This window comes from Diospyros lotus, chromosome 7 (assembly GCF_014633365.1).
Source record: "Diospyros lotus cultivar Yz01 chromosome 7, ASM1463336v1, whole genome shotgun sequence".
In the NCBI taxonomy this organism is placed as follows: domain Eukaryota; kingdom Viridiplantae; phylum Streptophyta; class Magnoliopsida; order Ericales; family Ebenaceae; genus Diospyros; species Diospyros lotus.
Window position 1 is genome coordinate 6,401,237 of NC_068344.1, and position 21,112 is coordinate 6,422,348.

The following is a 21,112-nucleotide window of genomic DNA, read 5'->3' on the forward strand; positions in this document are numbered from 1 at the left end:
TGGTTTGAGATGTTTGATGTGCTGGAAAAGGAGAATACCTTACTCAAATAGTCTATGCCATTATTTGCTAATTTTGGACTCTATTATAGATCTATACGCCTTGATTAGTTTGGAGTTAGGATGTGTAAACCTTCTTCTTCTAATAATGGAACTCATATAGAAGAACTTTGTGCTTCTTATCTCATTCTCTAAGCCATTGGACATGAGCCTTTTGCTTCCACTTGATTTTTAGTTTTCTTCTTAACTTGATTGAATTTTTATAAACTTTATTTTCTTACTTTTAATGACCTTGATTCTAGGTCTCTAAACAATGACAAGTTCCATTTCTACATTTATTCTCTAATGGGTTGGATTTTCTTGTAGACTTTAAATGTGTATGAGATAGTGAAGACACTTAACTTTGCTTTTCGAGTGGTGTAAGAGCAACAAGGGTGATAGAGCCACATGGCTTTAAATTTGAAAGGTGTCTTCCAAGTTTGTTGTTTACGTTCTAACCTTAGAAGCAACAGGTTGTGGTCAGAATCAATGGTTGGTAGATGCTTAATGAAGGCTCTACAAAATAAGCTTTTCCATTCAATTATGCATAAGGCCTTATAACTAGATGAAAAGCCCTTTTACATAGCCCAAGGAATTCTAAGAGGCCTTTGAATCTTTTGTTAGAAGATTATAGGAAACACTTGCCATTTGTTCTTTCTTCTAGATCCAAGATATTGTTAAATTCCCCCATGAATAATGAACTACTTGGTTGGTGGTTGTGTAGTCTGTTCCATGCCGTAAGCTATACTAAAAATATTTGTTAGCAGGAGTGTAAGTATAGTTAAAGAGCTAAGAAGTTTCTTTACCTTGATAAAAGATGAAAACTACAATAACGTTGGGGCTTTGATACAATACATTTACTTCCAAGTTATGATTCTAACAAAATATGAGACTACTGACTTTTCCTTTTGAGTCCACAATAGATGTATGCTAGTACGAGAGCTAGAAAAGAAATTTGGTTATTTAATCCTTCTTTAGGTTAGTTTTTGATTAAAAGAACAAGTTAAATTGTTATTCTCTCTTGAGTTCTCTTATTTGGTTAATTATCAAGGCTTAAGTAATACCTCAACAATTAATTTCATGTTTTGTCCTTCATTGCTCTTATGGTGGCACTGGAATGCTTGCCTCCAAGGTTTCAGAGTTAGTATATGATGGTCTTGTGGATTCCAAACCTTCTCTTTCTTCTTAGCCTAAGCTTGACATTACTATGTTGGGAATTGGATTAGGATAGCTAAATATCCTCAATGGAAATGTTATTTTCCATTAAATGTGTTGTGGTAGTTCTTGTTGTAGATCCCATCTTAGGTTTCTTAAGCTATGTTTTGGTCGTAGCTTCTTTTAGGTAGAGTATTGTTGAATAACTTCTTCAATTAGAGCTCACAATTTCCTCTTCCTACCATCTGGCTCCGACTCCTTGACATTTTAGTTTTCACTGAATTAAGCTTTAGTTGTTCTTGACTTTGCGAGTGTTCTAGGGTATCCATGTGAGAGGATAATAAGTCTCACTACACAAAAGAGTCTTGTTGGTATAGTTTTGGTTGGATACAATGTGGTCATTTGGTTCTAGAATGCTTGTCCACTTAATGCTACTAGTTTGTGCTCTTTAATTATGGTGCATAGCATGTACATTATCTTCATTTCCCTTTTGATACTTTATTAAGCTAGGTTATGGAAAGTAGTAAGAAGGTTTGTTTGTCATGTGTTGGCTTGTCTAGGGATTTGTGCTTTTTCATAGACTTGTATTCCTTTTGGTTAGGAATTGTGAGTTATTTGTGGGAAAGTTTTTTTTTTTTGGGTCATGAGGTACTAGCCTTAGCTTAGGGCTACAATTACTTATTTGGCCAATAATGAGTATTGGTCTATCTTTACCCCTATTGGGGACATTTTGTTGTGTACTTTCTCTATAGTTGTAGTATTTTAGTGTCATGCCCATGCTTTATGGTTGTGGCGACTACTATACCATGATTTTGAAAGAGTTATGTGTCTAGAAGGCTAAGTATACCTACATCAAGTCTTGGAGCACTTCTAGTGGTCGGAGTATGCTTAAGATGATAGAATTTCTTATTTGAAATTTACTCTTTTTGATGTTTAGCTTATGGCTTATTGGGATGAGGGTCATGTTATAGCATACTAATTTGAGTTGTTGTCCTAAATGGCTTTAGCTTTCAAACGAGGTTCATATTTACTAGATGGTTACACTTGTAGCATGCATTTAGTTCAATTGTAGCCAATAAGGCAACATTTGTAGCAAAATTCATCCAATCCTTCATACAAGATTGCTAGGTGTTCAATTTGAACTTTTATAATTGTTAATGCTTAAGCTTGTAACGAGAGGCTTGAGTCCGCTGATGTTGATCTTGATATAAGGGTTCTCATACCATCCCTAGTTGTAGTGAATGATTCACCCCAATTATTTATTCAAGATAGCTATGTGTTCAATGTGAGCTTTGTAAATGTTGATGTTTAGGCTAGGAATGAGAGGCTATGTTAATGTTGATATGAAGGGCTCTCAAACCATCCCCTAGTTGTATTGAATGATTTGTCCACTTATATAAAAGTACCTAAAATGCTTGCAATCTTCGAAACATTTTCCTTTGTTTAGTTCCTAGGAAGAGGTGATTTTTGAATTCTCATTAGAAATAGAATTCAATTGATCTCTAGAACGATGAGAAAATTCTCTCAATTGGCTAGAATTCATTACCTAAGCGATGAACCTAAACCCAAAAAGAATAAGGAATTGAAATTAATGTTACAACACCTCTTAGTTGGGTCCCATTCTCGACCCTTTGGGTGTCTAGATTAAACAATGATATAAAAAAATTAATGACGGAATAAAATAGTGATAGAAAAGAATAATATTATTTTACATTTAGTAGCTAAGGTATTAGTCTAAGTTATGCTATGTTTGAAGTGTGAAAATGTAAAAGGGGTATTACTTGATATTAAATGACAAATGAGCAAGATCCCATTTGGAAAGAAAATTTGGAAAGAAAATAATAGATATTATAAATATAATTACTTGATATTATATTGTTAGATTATATTTTCATATAATTATAGATATTATAAATATATTAAAATTTGGAAAGAAAATTTACTCTTTGTTTATTACAAGAGTAAGTAATGTAAGCAAAGAGCAATTGCTTGCACATGCTTGTTACATGTGTAAGCAAATTGGTCTTTCACCTCATTTCCACATTGCATATATAGATAAGAGGTGTCAAATAGTTGAGTTGGGTTGGGCTAATAGGAACTTATTTGGCTTTTTTTTTTTTTTGGTGGGTGAGGTCAAATTAAGTCTTTTTTTTTAAAATGAGTCATGTCGACAGAAAAGAAACTCGACACAATCTTAAGGTCCTTAATAAAAACGTTGGGGCGGGCCACGAGCAAAGAGAATCTTGCCACATGTCTAGCAAGGATTGGTCTTGGTGGGTTAGGTTATTTGACCAAATAGATTGATTCATATAATTTAAAAAATATATATTATTTAAAAAATATTTTATAATTATTTAAAATAAAAATTTAAACTCATAATTTTGACCTCACAAGACAGTACTTTTAAGCATTTAAATTAAATTCATAATTTTAAAAGTATAACTTAAATTTATTGTAATTAATTATAATATAACTGATGAAACTAATGTGTAATATTGGAATGAATAATGGCTATATTAAATAAATATTGAATATAATATTAACTTTAAAACTTAAATTATTATAAAAAATATTTGATTTAATAAAAAAAATTTAGTTTTTATAAAATTTTCTTCGAAAAAGTCAAATGATTTTAATAAGTTTTGCCAAAAAATGCCTTTTTAAGGCGTGTTGTATCAAGTTATGTCGGGCTAAGATGCATGTTCTTAATCTTATATTTTGAGATTGAGTCGACACAATTTACTTGTCACAATAACAAATTGTAACAAATTAGGTTAGTAGAAAAGCGAATGCAACCTGATCCATTTGACACTATATACTATATAAAATATAAATATAATTTTAATTGTGCAAAAAAGATTAAGAAAATAAAATGGATATAAATTTAATCTCCACATGTCCGAATTAAATTAATTTAGGAAATTCCTTATGCCGAATCCAAACCTAGTTCAATCCCCAATCGGGGCTCCGAGGATCCAGTTAAATTGCCAACCTCCTGTTTCCGGATGATATATATGTATGAGTAATGCTATTCGGCCCATCATAATGCTATTCGAAGTGCCACCCAAGAGTAATAGTGATATTTTAATGCAAAATATCACGATATTTTAATTAAGATAGGATAGCAAATTTTCAAATTTTAAATTCCTTTCTCTCTCTCTCTCATTCTCTCTGCGTGGCCTTCCTTCCTCTCATTCTAGTCTTCTCTCTCTCTCTCCCATCCCCTTCAAGTAGGCTCATTCTTCTCTGTCAAACTTAAAAAAGTACTGTCAACCACCACCGGCCACTGTAGCTAGTGGTTTCTGGCGATCAGAGATAACCACTCGAAACCCCTATCCCCATCAACTAACATACCAAAAAATTAGCAAAATCCAACGGCCGAATCTCCGTAGATCTAAACTTAAAGTTTTGGGCAAACCCATAGCGTGTATATACGCACTGCCAGTCACCACCCGCCATTGTGGCTGATTGTTTCTGGCAATCAGAGGCAACCGCCTAACACCCCTATCTCTATCGACCAACAGACCCAAAAACTAACGAGATCCAACGGCAAAAATTTCATAGATCTAAACTTAAAGATTTGACCAAACTCAAATATGTTTAGAAGACTTACCTCCTTCTAAATTGAGGCCAATATATACACGCTATGGGAAAAAGAAAGAGAGAGGGCCGGGGCTGCTATAATGGGGGAAGCTCGGTCGTACGAGAGAGAGAGAGAGAGAGAGAGAGAAAGAAAGAAGTATGAACAAAAAGGAAGCAAGAGAGTGAGAAAGAGAAAAATAAGTTGAAGATTTATATATATTGAGGGTATATATATAATTATAATAGTGGCTAAATTTGTAATTTTCTCTTGGGTGGCACTTTCGATGGCATTGTGATGGCATATAGCAAATGTTTATGTATATATATCCGAGTACTCAAATGTTTGAGTAGGAAGCCATAGAGGCACAATAACGTAGCTGAGGATACATGTGCATAGCGATAGTGCAGCTAGTAATAGCAATACTACTGGGGGCACTGGTCGGAGACGAGGATGAAGATCTGAGCAATGTACGAGAGACGACCGGCTGCTGGCGGCGGCGCCGATGATCGGCATCCGCTACAAACGGTCGACCCCTAAACCAAACCAAAATTTTCTTCCCCCACGCCCCATATAGATGTACACACAGTTAGTTATTATCTTCTTTGATTCCAAAAGCATCAAAATGGCAGTAGTACACACGCATCCACCACTCTGTTTCACCATCTCTGCCTCTCTCTGTTCATAGATTCCACGCTCCGCTCCCATTTCCGATTCCAAATTCCGTATTATGAGACTACCGAACAATTTCCCAACCATCTGTTATCATCACCATCCTCCATCTTACTATTTTTTCTACTTCTATTATTCCCACAAACTCCTTTCTCCCCCTCCTTTCTCGCCTTTTCCGTCCACCAAACTGGCGGCGGCGAGGAGGACTTCCTTCACAGCCGCCGCCGCCAGTCGCCGGCACCGCAGAGTCGACTTTTGCCTTCACCACGAGCAGCAGCAGCAGCAGCAGAAGGTTGTTGTGATCATGGGGGCAACAGGGTCGGGAAAATCGAAGCTGTCCATCGACCTGGCGACTCGATTCTTCGCCACCGAAATCGTGAACTCCGACAAAATGCAAGTCTACTGCGGCCTCGACATCACCACCAACAAGATCCCAATGCGCGACCGCCGCGGCGTTCCGCACCACCTCCTTGGTGACGTGCGCCACCCCGACACCCTCGCCCCCGCTGACTTTCGCCGCCTCGCCGCCTCCGCCATCTCCGGCATCGCCTCCCGCCACAAGCTTCCCCTCGTTGTCGGCGGCTCCAACTCCTTCATCTACGCCCTCGCCGTCAAGCACTTCGACCCGGAGTCCGACGTCTTCCGCGACTCCGACCCGGACCCGGTCTCCACCCAGCTCCGCTACGACTGCTGCTTCATCTGGGTCGACGTCGCGATGCCGGTGTTGGACCAGTACCTGTGCAAGCGGGTCGACGAAATGCTGGACTCGGGCATGGTGGATGAGCTGGGCGACTATTTCGGGTCGGACCCGGGGCCGAGCAGGGGCGGGTTGGGGAAGGCGATAGGCGTGCCGGAATTTGAGGCGTATTTCAGGAAATTCGGTGGTGGTAGCAGTCGTGGAGGTGATGGTGTTGGTGGAGGTACGAAGGAGTGGAAGGGGGATGATCCCGTGAGGAGGGCGGTCTACGAGGAGGCAGTAAGGGCGATCAAGGACAACACGTGTCAGCTGTCGATGAGGCAGGTGGGGAAAATCGAACGGCTGAGGAGGGCCGGGTGGCACCTGCAGAGACTGGACGCCACGGCGGCGTTTGAGGCGGCTATGGCTGGTGGCGCGACCGCAGCTATTTGGGAGAGGCAAGTGATGGAGCCAAGCGTGAAGATTGTGAAGCGTTTCTTGGCGGAGTAGGTTTTCCAGCTATTTCCAGCTCTCTCCTCTCTCTCTCCCTCTCTCTAGTTTGTTACTTCTTTTTTCTTTTTTTGTTTAGTTTTTTTTTTTCTTTTATCTAAATTAACATGATTGGTTGCCCGAGCCAGGCGGTGCAAAGGGCGCTGGCAGTTTTGGCCTATGAAGTGGTTAGCAGGGGAGGATGATTAAGCCAATATGTGAGCAATGCTTTGTGAATTTCGGCTAACTTATAAAATACAACGTAGAAATACATGACAATTTTCAACTCTGTCTCTCTCTCTCTCTCTCTCTCTCTCTCTATTTGGTGGGTAGGGCATGGAATCTTTTGAATGTGGATACTGCTTAATTAGTGTCTCCTTCTGCCATAAGTTTTTTTTTTAGGTCAAACCCACATGTCCAAAACTTCCGATATATCCTTCACAATTAATTCTTAGTCCCCGTAAGGACAATTTTATCTTTATTTTTATTGCATTTGTTGTTAAATATATTGTTCACGGGATTGAAGAGAGGAGAAAATTGGCACAACTGTGAGTATGGATAGAAGGTTTGTGTGGATGATTTGTTTGGGCATTTTGGAGAAAGTCAATCGGTTTGACTAGTGAAAGTTGGTGGATTTCTAGGGTCCACCAGCACTTCCATTCCAAAGTTGGAGACAGATTAGGCAGGGGATGTGCTGTGCAGGGTCCGAGATGGATGCGCGGAAGGCTGGCGTGGTCGCCATCCTAAGTTCCCTATTTCATGTCTCGGTTTTGCGTAGGAGGATGATACCTTGCTGCCCTTTTTTGTACCATATATATTGTCAAAACCCTCCCTTGCCTTCATCCTTCCCTCCCTTTTGTCCATTTCAAATCAATTGCTTGCTATCCCCTTTGATATGATTGCATTAACTAATCACGCCTCTAAATATCATTGATTTTGTACAGTCCAATTATTGGCAATGCAAGCAGGGAAATTGCTCCTTAGTGAGAGCATGTACCTAGGCATGCTACAGCCTAGGCAACAGACTCTAAAGAGCAAGAGACACACACAGCCATACAAATAACCAGTTTCAACACACGGATAAACAGTAATTTGAAATATTAAACACAGTAGGCAGAGACTTATGAACATGAAACTCTTAATTCCAATAGATTGAGGAGTAACGCTACTTGTACACTTTTATTGGCATTTATATTAATACTTTATTAATTAATTATTGATATATGTTGGTCCCTTAAGGTATGGCCACTCAAGAAATGGATTAATAAAGTGTTTAAAATTTTTCTCTCTTTTAATAAATATTATTCATTAATTATTTTCTTTAAGAATATATAATTTATTTTATTTTAATTAAATTTTTATTATTTAATTTTAATCAAATTAAGATTTCATAACTATATATATGTCAATTTGAGATTAATAAATTGTAAGCTACAAGATATAGTAAGAATAAATAAATGAGCCATAAGACAATTTATAGTGGTTCGGTGTCTCCACACACATCTACTCCATTCTCCCAAGTAGGAGCGAATTTATATGTAACCTACCCAAGGCAGCCCAGAAGAAAAATTAATTTAATAGGTTTAAAATTTTAACTATTTGGTAATAGCCCACCCCAAATTCGCCCCAGCCCAGCCCATTTTCCCGATGAAACCCTTCTCTTCTTCCCTAATTCTTCTTCCTCTCTCGACCTCACTCTTGCTTTCTCTAACCCTTGCTACCTCTCGCTCTCTACCGTGCCTCTACTCTCTTTCTCGTTCGGCGTCCACTCGCGCTAGCCCTAAGCGGCTAAGCCCCCGCTCTCTGCCTCTCTCTTGCTCGTGCTTGCCCTTGGCCTCTCACTCTCTGCATCTTGCTTGCTCGCCCTCGCCCTTGCTCTTGCTCTTGCTCGCACTCACCCTCGGCCCCTCGCTCTCTGCATTTCTTTTGCTCATGCTCGTCCTCGGCCCCTCTTGCTTTCGCTCGCCCTCGCTCTCTGCCTCGCTCTTGCTCACGCTCACCCTCGGCCCCTCGTTCTCTACATCTCTCTTGCTCACGCTCGCCCTCGGCCCATCTTGCTCTCACTCACCCTCACTCTCTGCCTCTCTTGCTCTCGCTCGCCCTCGCCCTTTTCTCCTGCTCTTGCTCGACCCCTCTCGGCTCTCGTTCTCACCGGTCCTAGCTGCTGCATGCGATGTTGCCTCTCGGGTCTCACCTCTCGCCCTCTTGCTCGCCCTCTGCTCTACCTCTCGACCTCACCCTTGCTTGCTCCTCGCTGCCTCTACTTCATTCGATTGACAGCTAGGTAATTTTTTTTTATTTTTTGTCGTATTTTTTTTACTTGTTAATGCTTGATTAGTTGATTTTTTGTTGATTGATTGGTTGAAACTGCTATCTTTTTTGAGCAAGTTATAAGTGATATTTTTGCTAATTTTGTGTCTACTTGGAGTTGGTTGTTTGACAGCTACATTCAGTTAGGAATACAATTGTTATATGGTAGAGGTGTACACGGTGCGGTTTAGCCGGTCTGAACCATTTTCAGCAAGCCAAATTGCTAGTGCGATTTTCTTATCAAACTAGACTGCGGTCTAGTTTGGGTGCGGCTAAACCGCACACATTTGCGGTCTGGTTTGGTGCGATTTACCGCAATTTGAAAATAACTATTGATAATATATAATATATTATAAAAATATTGAAAAGAATAATTATATATTATTATAAAAATATAAGGTGATTTTTATAATAATAAGGGTTGTAGGGGCAGTTGGGGTGATTTTTATAATAATATATTTTTTATATATTTTTTTATATTTTCTTGGGCGGTTTGGTTTTAAACCAAACCGCCAACCATACAAACCGCAAAACTGTGCGGTTTGTATAACCACCAAACCATTTTGGACCTCAAAAAAAAAAAAAAAATCGACCAGTTCGGTTTGGTTTGGCTGGTTTCCGCGGTGCACCGATTTTTTTGAACACCCCTATTATATGGCCTTATATTTGCCTCAAATCTTGAGTTAAATATTTTAATTGTTTGATTATTGAATTGTGTTATTTTTTGTCTGTGTATCTCAGAATTTAGAATGGAACAACAACCTTCTGCGAAGAAAGGAAAAACATTGTTATCTTTTTTCAGAAAGAGAGATCATTGTACTAGTGAAAGTACTTCAACTCATAATGTGCAAAATCAATCTAGTGAATGTACACCAATTCCTTCAAGTTTATCTCCTGAAATTGAAACTTCTCCATCTTCAAATCTTGAATGTCAATGGTTTTCTTGTATTGAACAGGATCCGGGGAAAAGAAAACAAATTTGTGAATATCCTATTAATACACGGGATGAGATTAGACAAGCATATCTACTAGCTGGGCCATATCAACCATCACTTTTGAATTACAAGAAGACCATTTTTGGAAATCAACATCGGAGTTTTCAGAAAAATTGATTCAATCAATTTAGGTGGTTAGAATATTCACCTTAAGAAGACAAGGCATATTGTTTATGCTGTTTTCTATTTCTGAATTATGGTCATTCATCAAATATTTCGACATTGGCTATTGTGGGATTTGACAATTGGAATAGGGTTAACCAAGGAAATAAATATGATTTTCTTACTCATGTTAGTTCTGCACCTTCATTACCTCACTTGAATTGTGTGAGAATGACTAGAGATTTAATGAATCCGTCACAACATATTGAAAGGGTAATTCATTCACAAACAAAAGAGGAATCTCAAAAAAATCAATTGCGCTTAAGGGCTTCAATTATAGTTGTTCGGTTACTAGCACTTCAAGGTTGTGCCTTTAGAGGTCACGATGAATCTTTATCTTCATTGAACTATGGGAATTTTATTCAAATGCTTAAGGCTTTTGCACAATTGAGTATGGAAGTTGATAAAATTGTATTAGATAATGCTTCGAAAAATGCTCAGTACATTGCCCCAAATATTCAGAAGGATATTTTGCATATTATGGCTAACAGAGTATGACACATGATTCGTGAGGATGTTGGAGATGAACGCTTTTGTATTCTTGTGGATGAAGCAAAAGATGAATCTAACCAAAAGCAATTGGCCATTATTTTGAGGTTTGTGAATAGTTGTGGTATTTTGATAGAACGTTTTTTTGCAATCAAAAGCGTTAGTAACACCACGTCATTAAACCTAAAAAATGAGATATCTGATATTTTTGCTCGACACGACCTTCAACTTAGCAGAATGAGAGGTCAAGGATATGATAGTGCTAATAATATGCGTGGTACTTGGAATGGACTTCAAACTTTATTTCTTAGAGATTATCCATATGCATATTATGTTCATTACTTTGCACACAAGTTACAACTGGCATTGATTTCTACAGCTAAGGATGTCAGTGTTATTTGGGAATTCTTTTCTCATTTGGATAATGTTATCAATATTATTAATTCTTCTTCTCAGCGTATTAGTGAGTTGCAAAATGCTCAAAGAAACGAAGTTGAGCATATGTTGAGTATTGGAGAGCGTGAGTCTGGAAGTAGAGCCAATCAAATAGGTAATTTGCAACGTGTTGGAGCAACACGTTGGAGTTCTCATTATGATTCTGTAAAAAGCATGATAGACATGTACTTTGCAACTTGCAAGGTGCTTGAATATCTTAAAGTTCATTGTTTAAAAGCAAGTTCTCGAGCCGAAGTTCGTGGCTCATATAGACACTTTGTATGTTTTGAATTTGTATTCAATTTGCTTTTAATGCACAAAATTATGAGAATAATTGATGTTCTTTGTCAAGCCCTTAAAAAAAAATCACTAGACATTTTGGCTGCTATGAGATTTGTTTCTACTGCGAAACTTATCCTTCAAGAATTGAGAGAAGAAGGTTGGGAAGTGTTTCTTCAAGAAGTAAAAAATTTTTGTTCAAGACACAACATTCACATACCGAATCTAGGTTCTTCATATATGATTGATCGTTATAGTGATGAGACTACAGTTGAGTACCATTATCATTTTGATGTTTTCAATGAAGCAATAGATTTTGTATTGATGGAGTTAAGTACACGATTTAATGATAAATCAATAAAACTCCTTTCTCTCAGTGTGGCTTTGGATCCCAGAAATTCATTTGAATCATTAAATAGTGATGATATTTGTACGCTTGCAAATAAGTTCTATCTTGAAGATTTTAGTAGTCAAGATATTTGTGCTTTAAAATGAGTTGAAGTGTTATATTCATGATGTGATTGCTGACCAAAGGTTTCAAGTATCTACACTTGTTGAATTGTGCCAGGAGTTGACCAATAGTGGAAGGTCAAATACATACATTATGATAACTAGATTGATTCGTCTTGTATTGACATTACTTGTTTCTACTGCAACTATTAAGTGGGCATTTTCAACAATGAAACTTTTGAAGACAACACTTCGTAACAAAATGGAGGATGACTTCCTTGCTGATTGTATGGCACTTTACATTGAAAGAGAACTTGCTTTTACAATAGATGTAGATTCTATTGTAGATGAATTTTTTGTTTCAAAACTTCGTCGAGCTCAAGTTTAATGAAAATTTGTTGTATTGACTTTTTGGTTATATAAGAATTTTATTACATTAACTTTTTAAAATTTCAACCCCCCAACCTAAATTCCTGGATCCACCCCTACTCCTAAGATCTCAACCACCATTGGGGTTATACTAACCTCACCAATGTTTCCACACTAGCTCTCCTTAGAAACTAGATACATTTTTAGATTACAACGGGTTCTAGGAAAGCCACCAATACCAAAGTTTTCTCCCTAACTTATCTTGAAAGTTAGATTCACCTAAATTTTAATGGTTCTAGAAAACCTATACAATTTACAATGATAATTTAATTGTTATAAATAATTTGTTCACACTTGCACACAAATAAGAAATTAAGAACAAATTATACAAGGCAAATAAAATATAAATAAAGTAAATAAATTTGTAACCTCAAATGTAGATATTCGAATTTATCGTAAAAGACTTGAAGAACGTTTCTCCTTTTGTCTTGTGGTTCTTCGGTGGTTGTGCAATAACGTTTTGAGAATCTCGAATTGCTTGAAAATTAACTTGAGAGCTTTTGAGTGCTTTAGATAGGCAATATGAGCAATGGATACTCTTCAAAATGAATTTGGAGTTATTTATAAGCATTTTGAAAATTACTGTAGCAACACTATAGCAACGGTCAAATTCATTGTAGCAGCAGTAATGTGTACTATAGTAACGGTCAAAATTCTAACCATTGGGGGCACTGTTGCGTCTGTGGCAATAATGAAAAATTAATATTTTTGGTCCAAATTTCACAAAATTATTATTTTTTATACATTTTAGAAATACTTTGAAAAATAATTTTAATGAAAAATAACATTTTTGAAAATACATACACTATAAAAAATATTTTATAAATTAATCTAAAATATATTAAACAAATATTTTTGATAATACATATGCTATATAAAAAAATATTTTATAAATTAATAAAAAATTAATATATTTTATAAAAATACTCTTTATGTTAATCACCAAATTACTATAATTTGTATATTAATTTTTTTTTTGTTAATCATCAAAATTTAATTAATATGAACAAGTTGGCTCAACAATATATTCCTCGCTAAATTATTCAAGTGAAAGATATATTGGTAATTCATTCAGGTATTTGTATTTATTGATTGAATGAATTACTAATACACCCATCATTTGAATAATTTAATGAGAAATATATTGATAATTAATTAACGGAGTGTCAACAAAGATGTGCAAGTAACATTATGTAACGCTCCATAGTTGGTGGTGTTTGTGCATGTAAGAGGCATGCAAAACTACACACATATGCATGAAAGAGTGGTATGAATTCCTACCCAATATGTCAAAGGTGGTGAAAATCATGTTACATGGTTGGAGTAGTTTTGTTATATTGACAATTGTGGAGCCATGGTTCTGAAACAAGCGACACCATTTATAGAAGCTTCTCTTTCTGATTGATCTGCAGCCATGGGGTGTGGACACATGGGTTTCCCCTCAAAGGGCGCCATATATCGATCTCAAAGAATTAAGGTTTTCTGGGCCTCAGAAGTTCTAGTCTTTTGAGCTGGGTTTAATTTAATTTATGAGGAGGGGACCAAACTACTTGGGAAGGTCTCAATCACACTCTTAACTCAAAGCTATAAAAACCCTAGCCTACTCTGCCCTCATCTCCACTCTTGGGTTGCTATAATTCCTCTTTCTGCCTTATGGATCACCACCACCACCTTTAATGCCCATCAATTAATGTATCTTATTTATAATTATAAATATATCGTCCTTCCAATATTATATTACTTCAGTGATATATTTTGAATATATTTCCAAAATTCATGCGATACATCATGGAAAAATATTGAGAAAAAGCCCCCCGCGCGCCCTATAAAAGGGTTTAAATTTCTTTAAGAAGGCATTGCATAGATTTATGTAAGCTTAACTAATTAATGTGTACAATTTGTGGATCATTATATACTCATGTTTAAAAATTAATTAATACGTGTTTAAACAATAATAATAATAATAATTACGAATTCTCGTCAATATTAAGACAATTAAACTCGAAAATCCTAAGTAAGAGTAGGATTAATTCGTCAATCTGGTTAGACAAGAAGGTGTTTGTGGAATAATACAGCGCAGGTTCGGTGCCGTACTGGGTCCCAATCATATGTACAAGTAGAATCCCATGCAAAAACAAAAACAAGCCCCCATATACCCATATATTTATATATATATACATACCTAAACACACACACACACACACGCATTCGATAAGTTGAACTTCATCCAGCTCGATCATCAGATGAGTCTGGATAAAGACGACCTGTAAACTCAGAGATGGGCAAGTATGAATGGAATGGAATTAAAACTCAACCACTCCTCTCTCTCTCTATTTATATATATATATGTATATTGATTGGCATCACCTTTGAATTGCAATAAATTGGGATTCATAGGTCATGAGTTTGATTTCTTATCCTGTGCAAGGTAAAATTTTTACCTGCAATTTAACTTTTCTGTCGAAATTAAAGATATGGGCAACATGAAATCATGAAAGGACAATAATTTTAATATTAACTCTGCAAGAATATCATTTTTCAATTTTATATATGATCATATCGGCCAATTGAATTGTGCCAAATAGGCGGATAATTATCCTATTCACGCAGTTTAATTACCAGTTGACACTAAACATTCCTCATGGTTGTACGCCCGCGTATTGTTACATCTGATTAATTACTTCGTATTCATAGAGAAAAAGAATATAGAAAATACAAAAAATTACCATAGTTTGATGATCTCATCAAAATTTATATCTAGAATTTTATAGTAATAATAAAAATAATAATATTTGTGATTTTTAAACACCCCCCAAAAAATAAATAAATAAATAAAAGCATCAACCAATAGAAGGAAGGGTCCACTAAATTAATTAAGATATATATTTTAAATATACACACAACACAGTTTTTGGTGGAGTGACAAAATGTAAAGCATTGCAAGATATAGATTTTGTATGGAAAAAACTTTAAATTTTTAGTATTGAGTCGTAATACTCAATGTGACCATGCAACCCTAATAATTTAATTACATTATATTTTATATTATTAAAGTGTTATCCATTAAAACTTATATATCTTAGAGAGCCTAGTTATCTATTGGCAACTTCACAATGAAAATTCATACGCAAAATAATTTTCCCATGTATACTTGATTTTAGGGGCAAATACAATAGGTTACGTAGGGTGGGTAGAGGGCTGTGGTGACTGAGGTTGGCATGGACATCATTCTATCTATATATATTGATGTTTGGACGACTGAGGCTAGCATAGATCGAAATCCAGTCCAACCCCCCTCCCACCGGCTTGATTTTGTGTTCTTAAGGTCATTTAATTTAAAATTTGAAGAGATATTTAATTATAAGAATTAAAATTCAATCACTTTACCATTGAGATAGCAGTATGTATAGTAATAAGTTGAAACAATGGTAAGGTCGGAGAAGTCTCTTTTGGGGCTCGAGTGATCTCTTACCATTGCGATTCAAGTTTTAAAAATAAAGAGGTTAACAATGTTTATCACTAAAATTTAATGTAGATACCATCGGCATCCTTATATGACTCTTAAGTGTGGTCCGAGAGAGAGACCCTTAGCTCAATTATATGCTAAAATCTTAAATTTTAAATCCTAATTTAATGAGTAAGACGAGATCTAATAAAATTGGTTTCACTTTCGTGTGTTTCTTTTCAAAAAAATGAAAAACACTCAACCACTTCATCTTCATGTTAAAAGTAGATAAAACTAAGTGAATCTTTGGCGAATGTAATATATAATTTTTTTTAAGAATATAATTTAATTACTGGTGTGTGTAAATCTGTATGCGTCAATGGCTGTAAATAAGGAATACGACTTGGTCTCATGCACTTGAATTAATTTACACAAGAGGGTATTTCCAATTGCAAAATATTCTGGCCTCTGATCCATGGAACTGAGCGTTATATAATAAAGAATTGATTAAGGACTAACGGTGCTGGTTGAAGCCAGTTGCAAGAGACATGGATCAATTTAGTATATATGGTTTGATGAGCATTTATATATGATGATGATTAGATGAATAAATTTGGTGCGATGAATGATCAAAAGTCGGGGTCTGCTGAGTTGGGTCTCCTGACAAAAGTTGCTCTGATGCAATGAATCATCTCTCCACCATGACCATGCCCTGCCCTGGTGGAGACTTCATGAAGCTGCTGCCCAAAATCCTTTTTGTTTAATCCTTTTATTCAGACCATGGAAGAGAGTGGTGTGTCTCGTATCATATATATGTATCTGCCTAGCTAATTAATCCAATGGGGGAAGGAATCATGTCCTTAATTACAACAAAAATTAGAGATCACCAAATTTGTTTGAGAAAGATATTATTAAAAATACCCGATCACTTACTCATCTTTATATCAAGAATGATAGTCGCTAGGGGTACATCTTGTACTCTTATGTTTCTCAATTGTCATTACAAGATTTAGGGCATTGTAAAGCCCTAAGTCTCTTTTGTGATTAGCAACATTTTGACTATTGTAACATGACTTAAAATGTTACAAGATCTTTGTTATTTTTAGGTAAAGATATTGTTATTTATCTCTAAATTAGCAGTTATAACTTTTAGTTTTCACTCGTTCTCATCAAATGATATCGTTTGTAGAAAATTCATACAAAAATTCTTAGATGTATAATTTACTTTTGATCGTTGCTACTCTTTCGATGAGAAAAATTTACAGGAATATAAATTAAGAATAAATTTTGCATTATAAATGATGACTATTTTCTTTCTTTTTAAACGCAATTTTTTTGGATAAAACTTGTGTCACCATACTCATGAGTTTTGACTATGTCACAAATATTCGTTATCCTTCTATCAATTATATATGAAAATCTCTCTTAAAAAATAAATTACAGAAATATCAATTTTATTAAATGTTTTATGTTATATATGTATATATATATATATATGTCTTTTATATAGAAGTACACAAGTGAACACTCGTGGCACGTGGGTCCCCTACCAGAGGCGTGCCCTAGCCATCAGCCATGGCTGAACCTGGCCATGCTGGTTTTGGTGAAGCTGTCAACTGCAACCTATGATTGTTCTAAAATGTTGACCCGATTATATATGCATAAACATATTATATTAAATAAATAAAGCAAGTGCAAATGTTGATTTGTCTGAATCTGTCCATATACACATATGCAATGATGATGGAAGGATGGGAGATCCAAGACGAGTGAAAAGAGTGAAAGACAAACTCTTTGGAAACAGAGAACATATATATATATATATATATAAGTATTTGAGTAGCTTCTAAGCATTGTTTTTGCATAGAAAAACTACAATTTGCCACTCTACTTACCCTCCATTAATTAGAACAAGGCAGCAAAACATCATGGCATGGCAATAATATATAAATTAAGACTGTCTCCGATGTACAAAATTTCCCATTGGCAAGGGTTGCCTCTAACAGCTTATAATAATAAAAAAAAACTCATGAAGATAGTTGCAATTAATAGAAAAATCATTATTATATAAGTTACAAAAAAAAAAAAATGTGACAATGGTCAGTAGGCGTGCGGTTTCTTTTGCGCATGATCCTATAGAAACCATGCCTGCAGCTTCCAAAACCCTAATCTTATTATTATTATAAGATTAATGCGTGTATATATATATATATATATATTCTGTTGATGGGTTTGATCAGTGCAGCTAGCGGTGCTTATTCCCAGACTTCAGTAGCGCAATTCATAGACTGCTGTGAGCATTTACAAGCACAATGAAATGGTGCTGCTGCCATGGCACGCCCAGTTTCTTCAAATGCATTGACTCATTTGGGCCTTGTCTTTTTTTTTTTCTTTTTTTTTTTCCATTCATCGAAACTTGTTCTTCCTTACTGGATTATTAAAACTTTATTGGAATGAATAACTGTGTAGATCTAATAGTTTCTAAAGTCTTGTTTTCTCAATTAATTGATCATTTCATATGTAATGTGTGATTTGTCGAAGATCTTTTGGGTTTATTTCCCTCGTAGCATAAAATAAAATAAAAAAATTATCACAAGGATTACCAATCTTAGTAACAGTAACAATAATAATGTTAATCTTCCACGATTAAAAAATTAAATATTTAAGTTGTGGAAAAATATATTTTTTAATTAAAAGATTACTTATAATTTGTACTGTCATTGTGGGTTTCAAGGAATGGTCCCGAGTGAAACATTCAGGGTTAGGCAGTCAAGGGCTATGGAGTTCCATGACTTATAGCTATTTGTCCTTCAACTTAGGCCTATGCCAAGCAAATTTGCAGCTTTAATGGAGTTCGAGGTAGCGTTTTAAAAGATCCACGGCAATTTCCACTACCCTTAGAAAGTTTGAAGAAAACAATAGAAAAACAATCAAATGATCATTTGTATATATTTAACGGCTCGTAGCTCTGTATAACCCAAAATCCCAGCTTGAGTTGGCTAGCCATGGATTAAACTGGACTAGAAAATATCAAAAAAGTAAATTTTGCTTGGGCTCTTGGGCTTGGGCTTTAACATGACCTCACGTTAAAAACTTAGGACCATGCATGGGGTCCCAATCATTGTTGTCAGGTATATTTATTATCAAGTTTATTATTAGAATAAAATCATAATTATTATGTTATTTGTGTCGACTAACATAATTCAATATGGAGCCCCAATTATTGTTGTCAGGTCTATTTATTATCATGTTTATTATTGGAGCATCCTATAAAATCAGAATTGTTATCTTGTCCATGTCGATTAGTAACAATTGCCTGACGGACTAGAAAGGGGTGGTGCGTGGCCCCACCAATCCCTTGGATTTATATTGCTCGATGCAAGTAATATATCAACTCTACCCATGAATTTGGATAGTTAATTCTATAATTTAATTAACACATCAAAAATATCATAATAATTAATTTTAGATATTAAATGGAGAAAAAAAAGAAAAGGGAAATAATAAGACAATATATGTATATATATATTTATAGATACATATATTTATATTTATATAAAGAAAGAAAAATGAGACAATTATAAAAGAAAAAAAAAGGGAGATGGGGCATTGGCCATGTTAAACAGCTTATCTCAATTGATTGAGCTAACTAATGAATGGGTATTAGGATTTTTTTCTTTTTTCTTTTTGTAAGAGCATCAATAATTTAATAGAAAAGTAGTCCTACCCTAATAGGGATAATCTTTTTTAATATAATTTTACTCTTCTTGCCTTACCTTAGACTAAATTCCACTGATAAGTAAGCAATATTAGTATAAAACTCATTATAGAGAAAGCCCAGTTGTAGAAATTTTTGTGGAATATACTTTAATTTGTGATTTATTTTCCCCCTAAAGTGTAATGCAAATTGCAAAGTGCAAAGGGTATGGGTTTTAAAGCATTAATTTTATAGTTTAATTACGTGGCAATTCCAAGCATTTCGCAGTGTGTACTCGTTTGATGAAGCTAGGAAACTGATAAATTATACTGATGGAGCAGCAATGTTTGAAGTCCGAGTAATGGAGTTGGAACTGATAATTGAACTTCAAATTCAAGCCAAACCCATCATACATGATACATAATTACATTTGAAAGGAGAAAGTAAAATTTCCACTATCCATCGCATTGGACTTTTGAATCCTCATGACAGGGACGAATCAAAGACTTTCGGTAGAAATGTATTCCAATGCGTGGCCCAATCTTTCGGCATGAAAATGGAGTGATGTTGATTGAGTGGCAAGATTAGATTTTTTTGACCATAATAATTAAAGTACAAGCAGCAGGTGAGATAATCGGTAGTTTATTGAGAAGATTTACAAACAGATCGATCAGATGGGTTTATTACTTCATTTTAATGCTTGCTGATTAGAGAGCTAGGCTTGACCTCACCGAGTGGCGGGACTAATGTGCTCCTTCGGAGATGCTTCTTCATAGAAGAGATATGCTGAAAATTGTGAGACTCTCTGTGTATTGCCATCACTTGGCAGTGAAAGTCAATACCGACGTCCTGGTTCATGATTTGATCAGCCATGTATATTCAAAAGGTGGCCGCCATCGAAGGGTCTTCTCTCAAGCATTTCAAAATATAAGTTGACGTTGAAATGGAGGACAATCTGGTGCTTTTCAATCACCCATTTTTGTGGTTGAACGATGATGGTGGTAAGTCGGTGATCTTGTTTGAACATATGTAGCCAAGAGCGGTGGTAAGTCGGTGATCTTGTTTGAACACATGTAGCCAAGAGCTTGGCGGTGCTTTGATGGGTTTCGGTCATTGACGAACTAACTGTTGCAGCGAGGGCGGCAGATTTTTAGACTGAAATGAATTACCTTTCATGAACACAACAAATCTCCTTTTTCAAGATAGAAAATGACTTGTGTATTGTAACCAGTATGGTTGGATTCACTCAACCCAACACATGATGCCACACGAGGAGGATTTTATTAAAAGGAAGGGGTTTTACATGTGGCATATATAATCGGATGTACTCCCGTTGAGGGGTACCTAGTCCTTCGCATACGCAATCATCCCTGAAGGGCATGTCGGTTGCAGTGTAAAAAGCAACTGACTAGCACAATATCTCCTAAAGAGTAGTCGTGATGCCATTATCATCCAACTAGGCAATCCCTAGCCAGGATGATGTAAGCTGTGCCTGTGCAAATATTGGGTTAGGATAAGGACAAATTGCATGCAACCAAGACATAATTGAGCCAACCTAAAGTATGAAAGGCAATTCATCTTGGGATTATCACCCTTGCGTGATCCCTTGTCGCTAATGCCTTTGATTTTGACAGAAGAGGTAAATCGTAGGTGGAGACTTTGCCTCACTGTGCAGAGTAAGAAATTGAACTCACAACCTACTCGTGCGAATCTCAATTTATTGTGACCCAACTATTTGATCTGTGCCTTGAGGGAAAAGACAATCCATCTTAGCTAAATGCTTAAGAAGAGAACATTAAGAAAGTAGACTGTC

The 21,112-nt window shown here is 35.8% G+C and overlaps 1 protein-coding gene across 1 annotated transcript; it reads left to right on the forward strand.

Annotated features, from left to right (window-relative positions):
- The first annotated feature begins 5,126 nt into the window (after nucleotides 1-5,126).
- Nucleotides 5,127-7,492, forward strand: LOC127805896 (adenylate isopentenyltransferase-like). Its single transcript, XM_052342732.1, has 2 exons — nucleotides 5,127-6,625; nucleotides 6,758-7,492. The coding sequence occupies exons 1-2, from the start codon at nucleotides 5,502-5,504 to the stop codon at nucleotides 6,816-6,818; spliced, it is 1,185 nt and encodes a 394-aa protein (XP_052198692.1). The 5' UTR covers nucleotides 5,127-5,501; the 3' UTR covers nucleotides 6,819-7,492.
- Nucleotides 7,493-21,112: the final 13,620 nt, after the last annotated feature.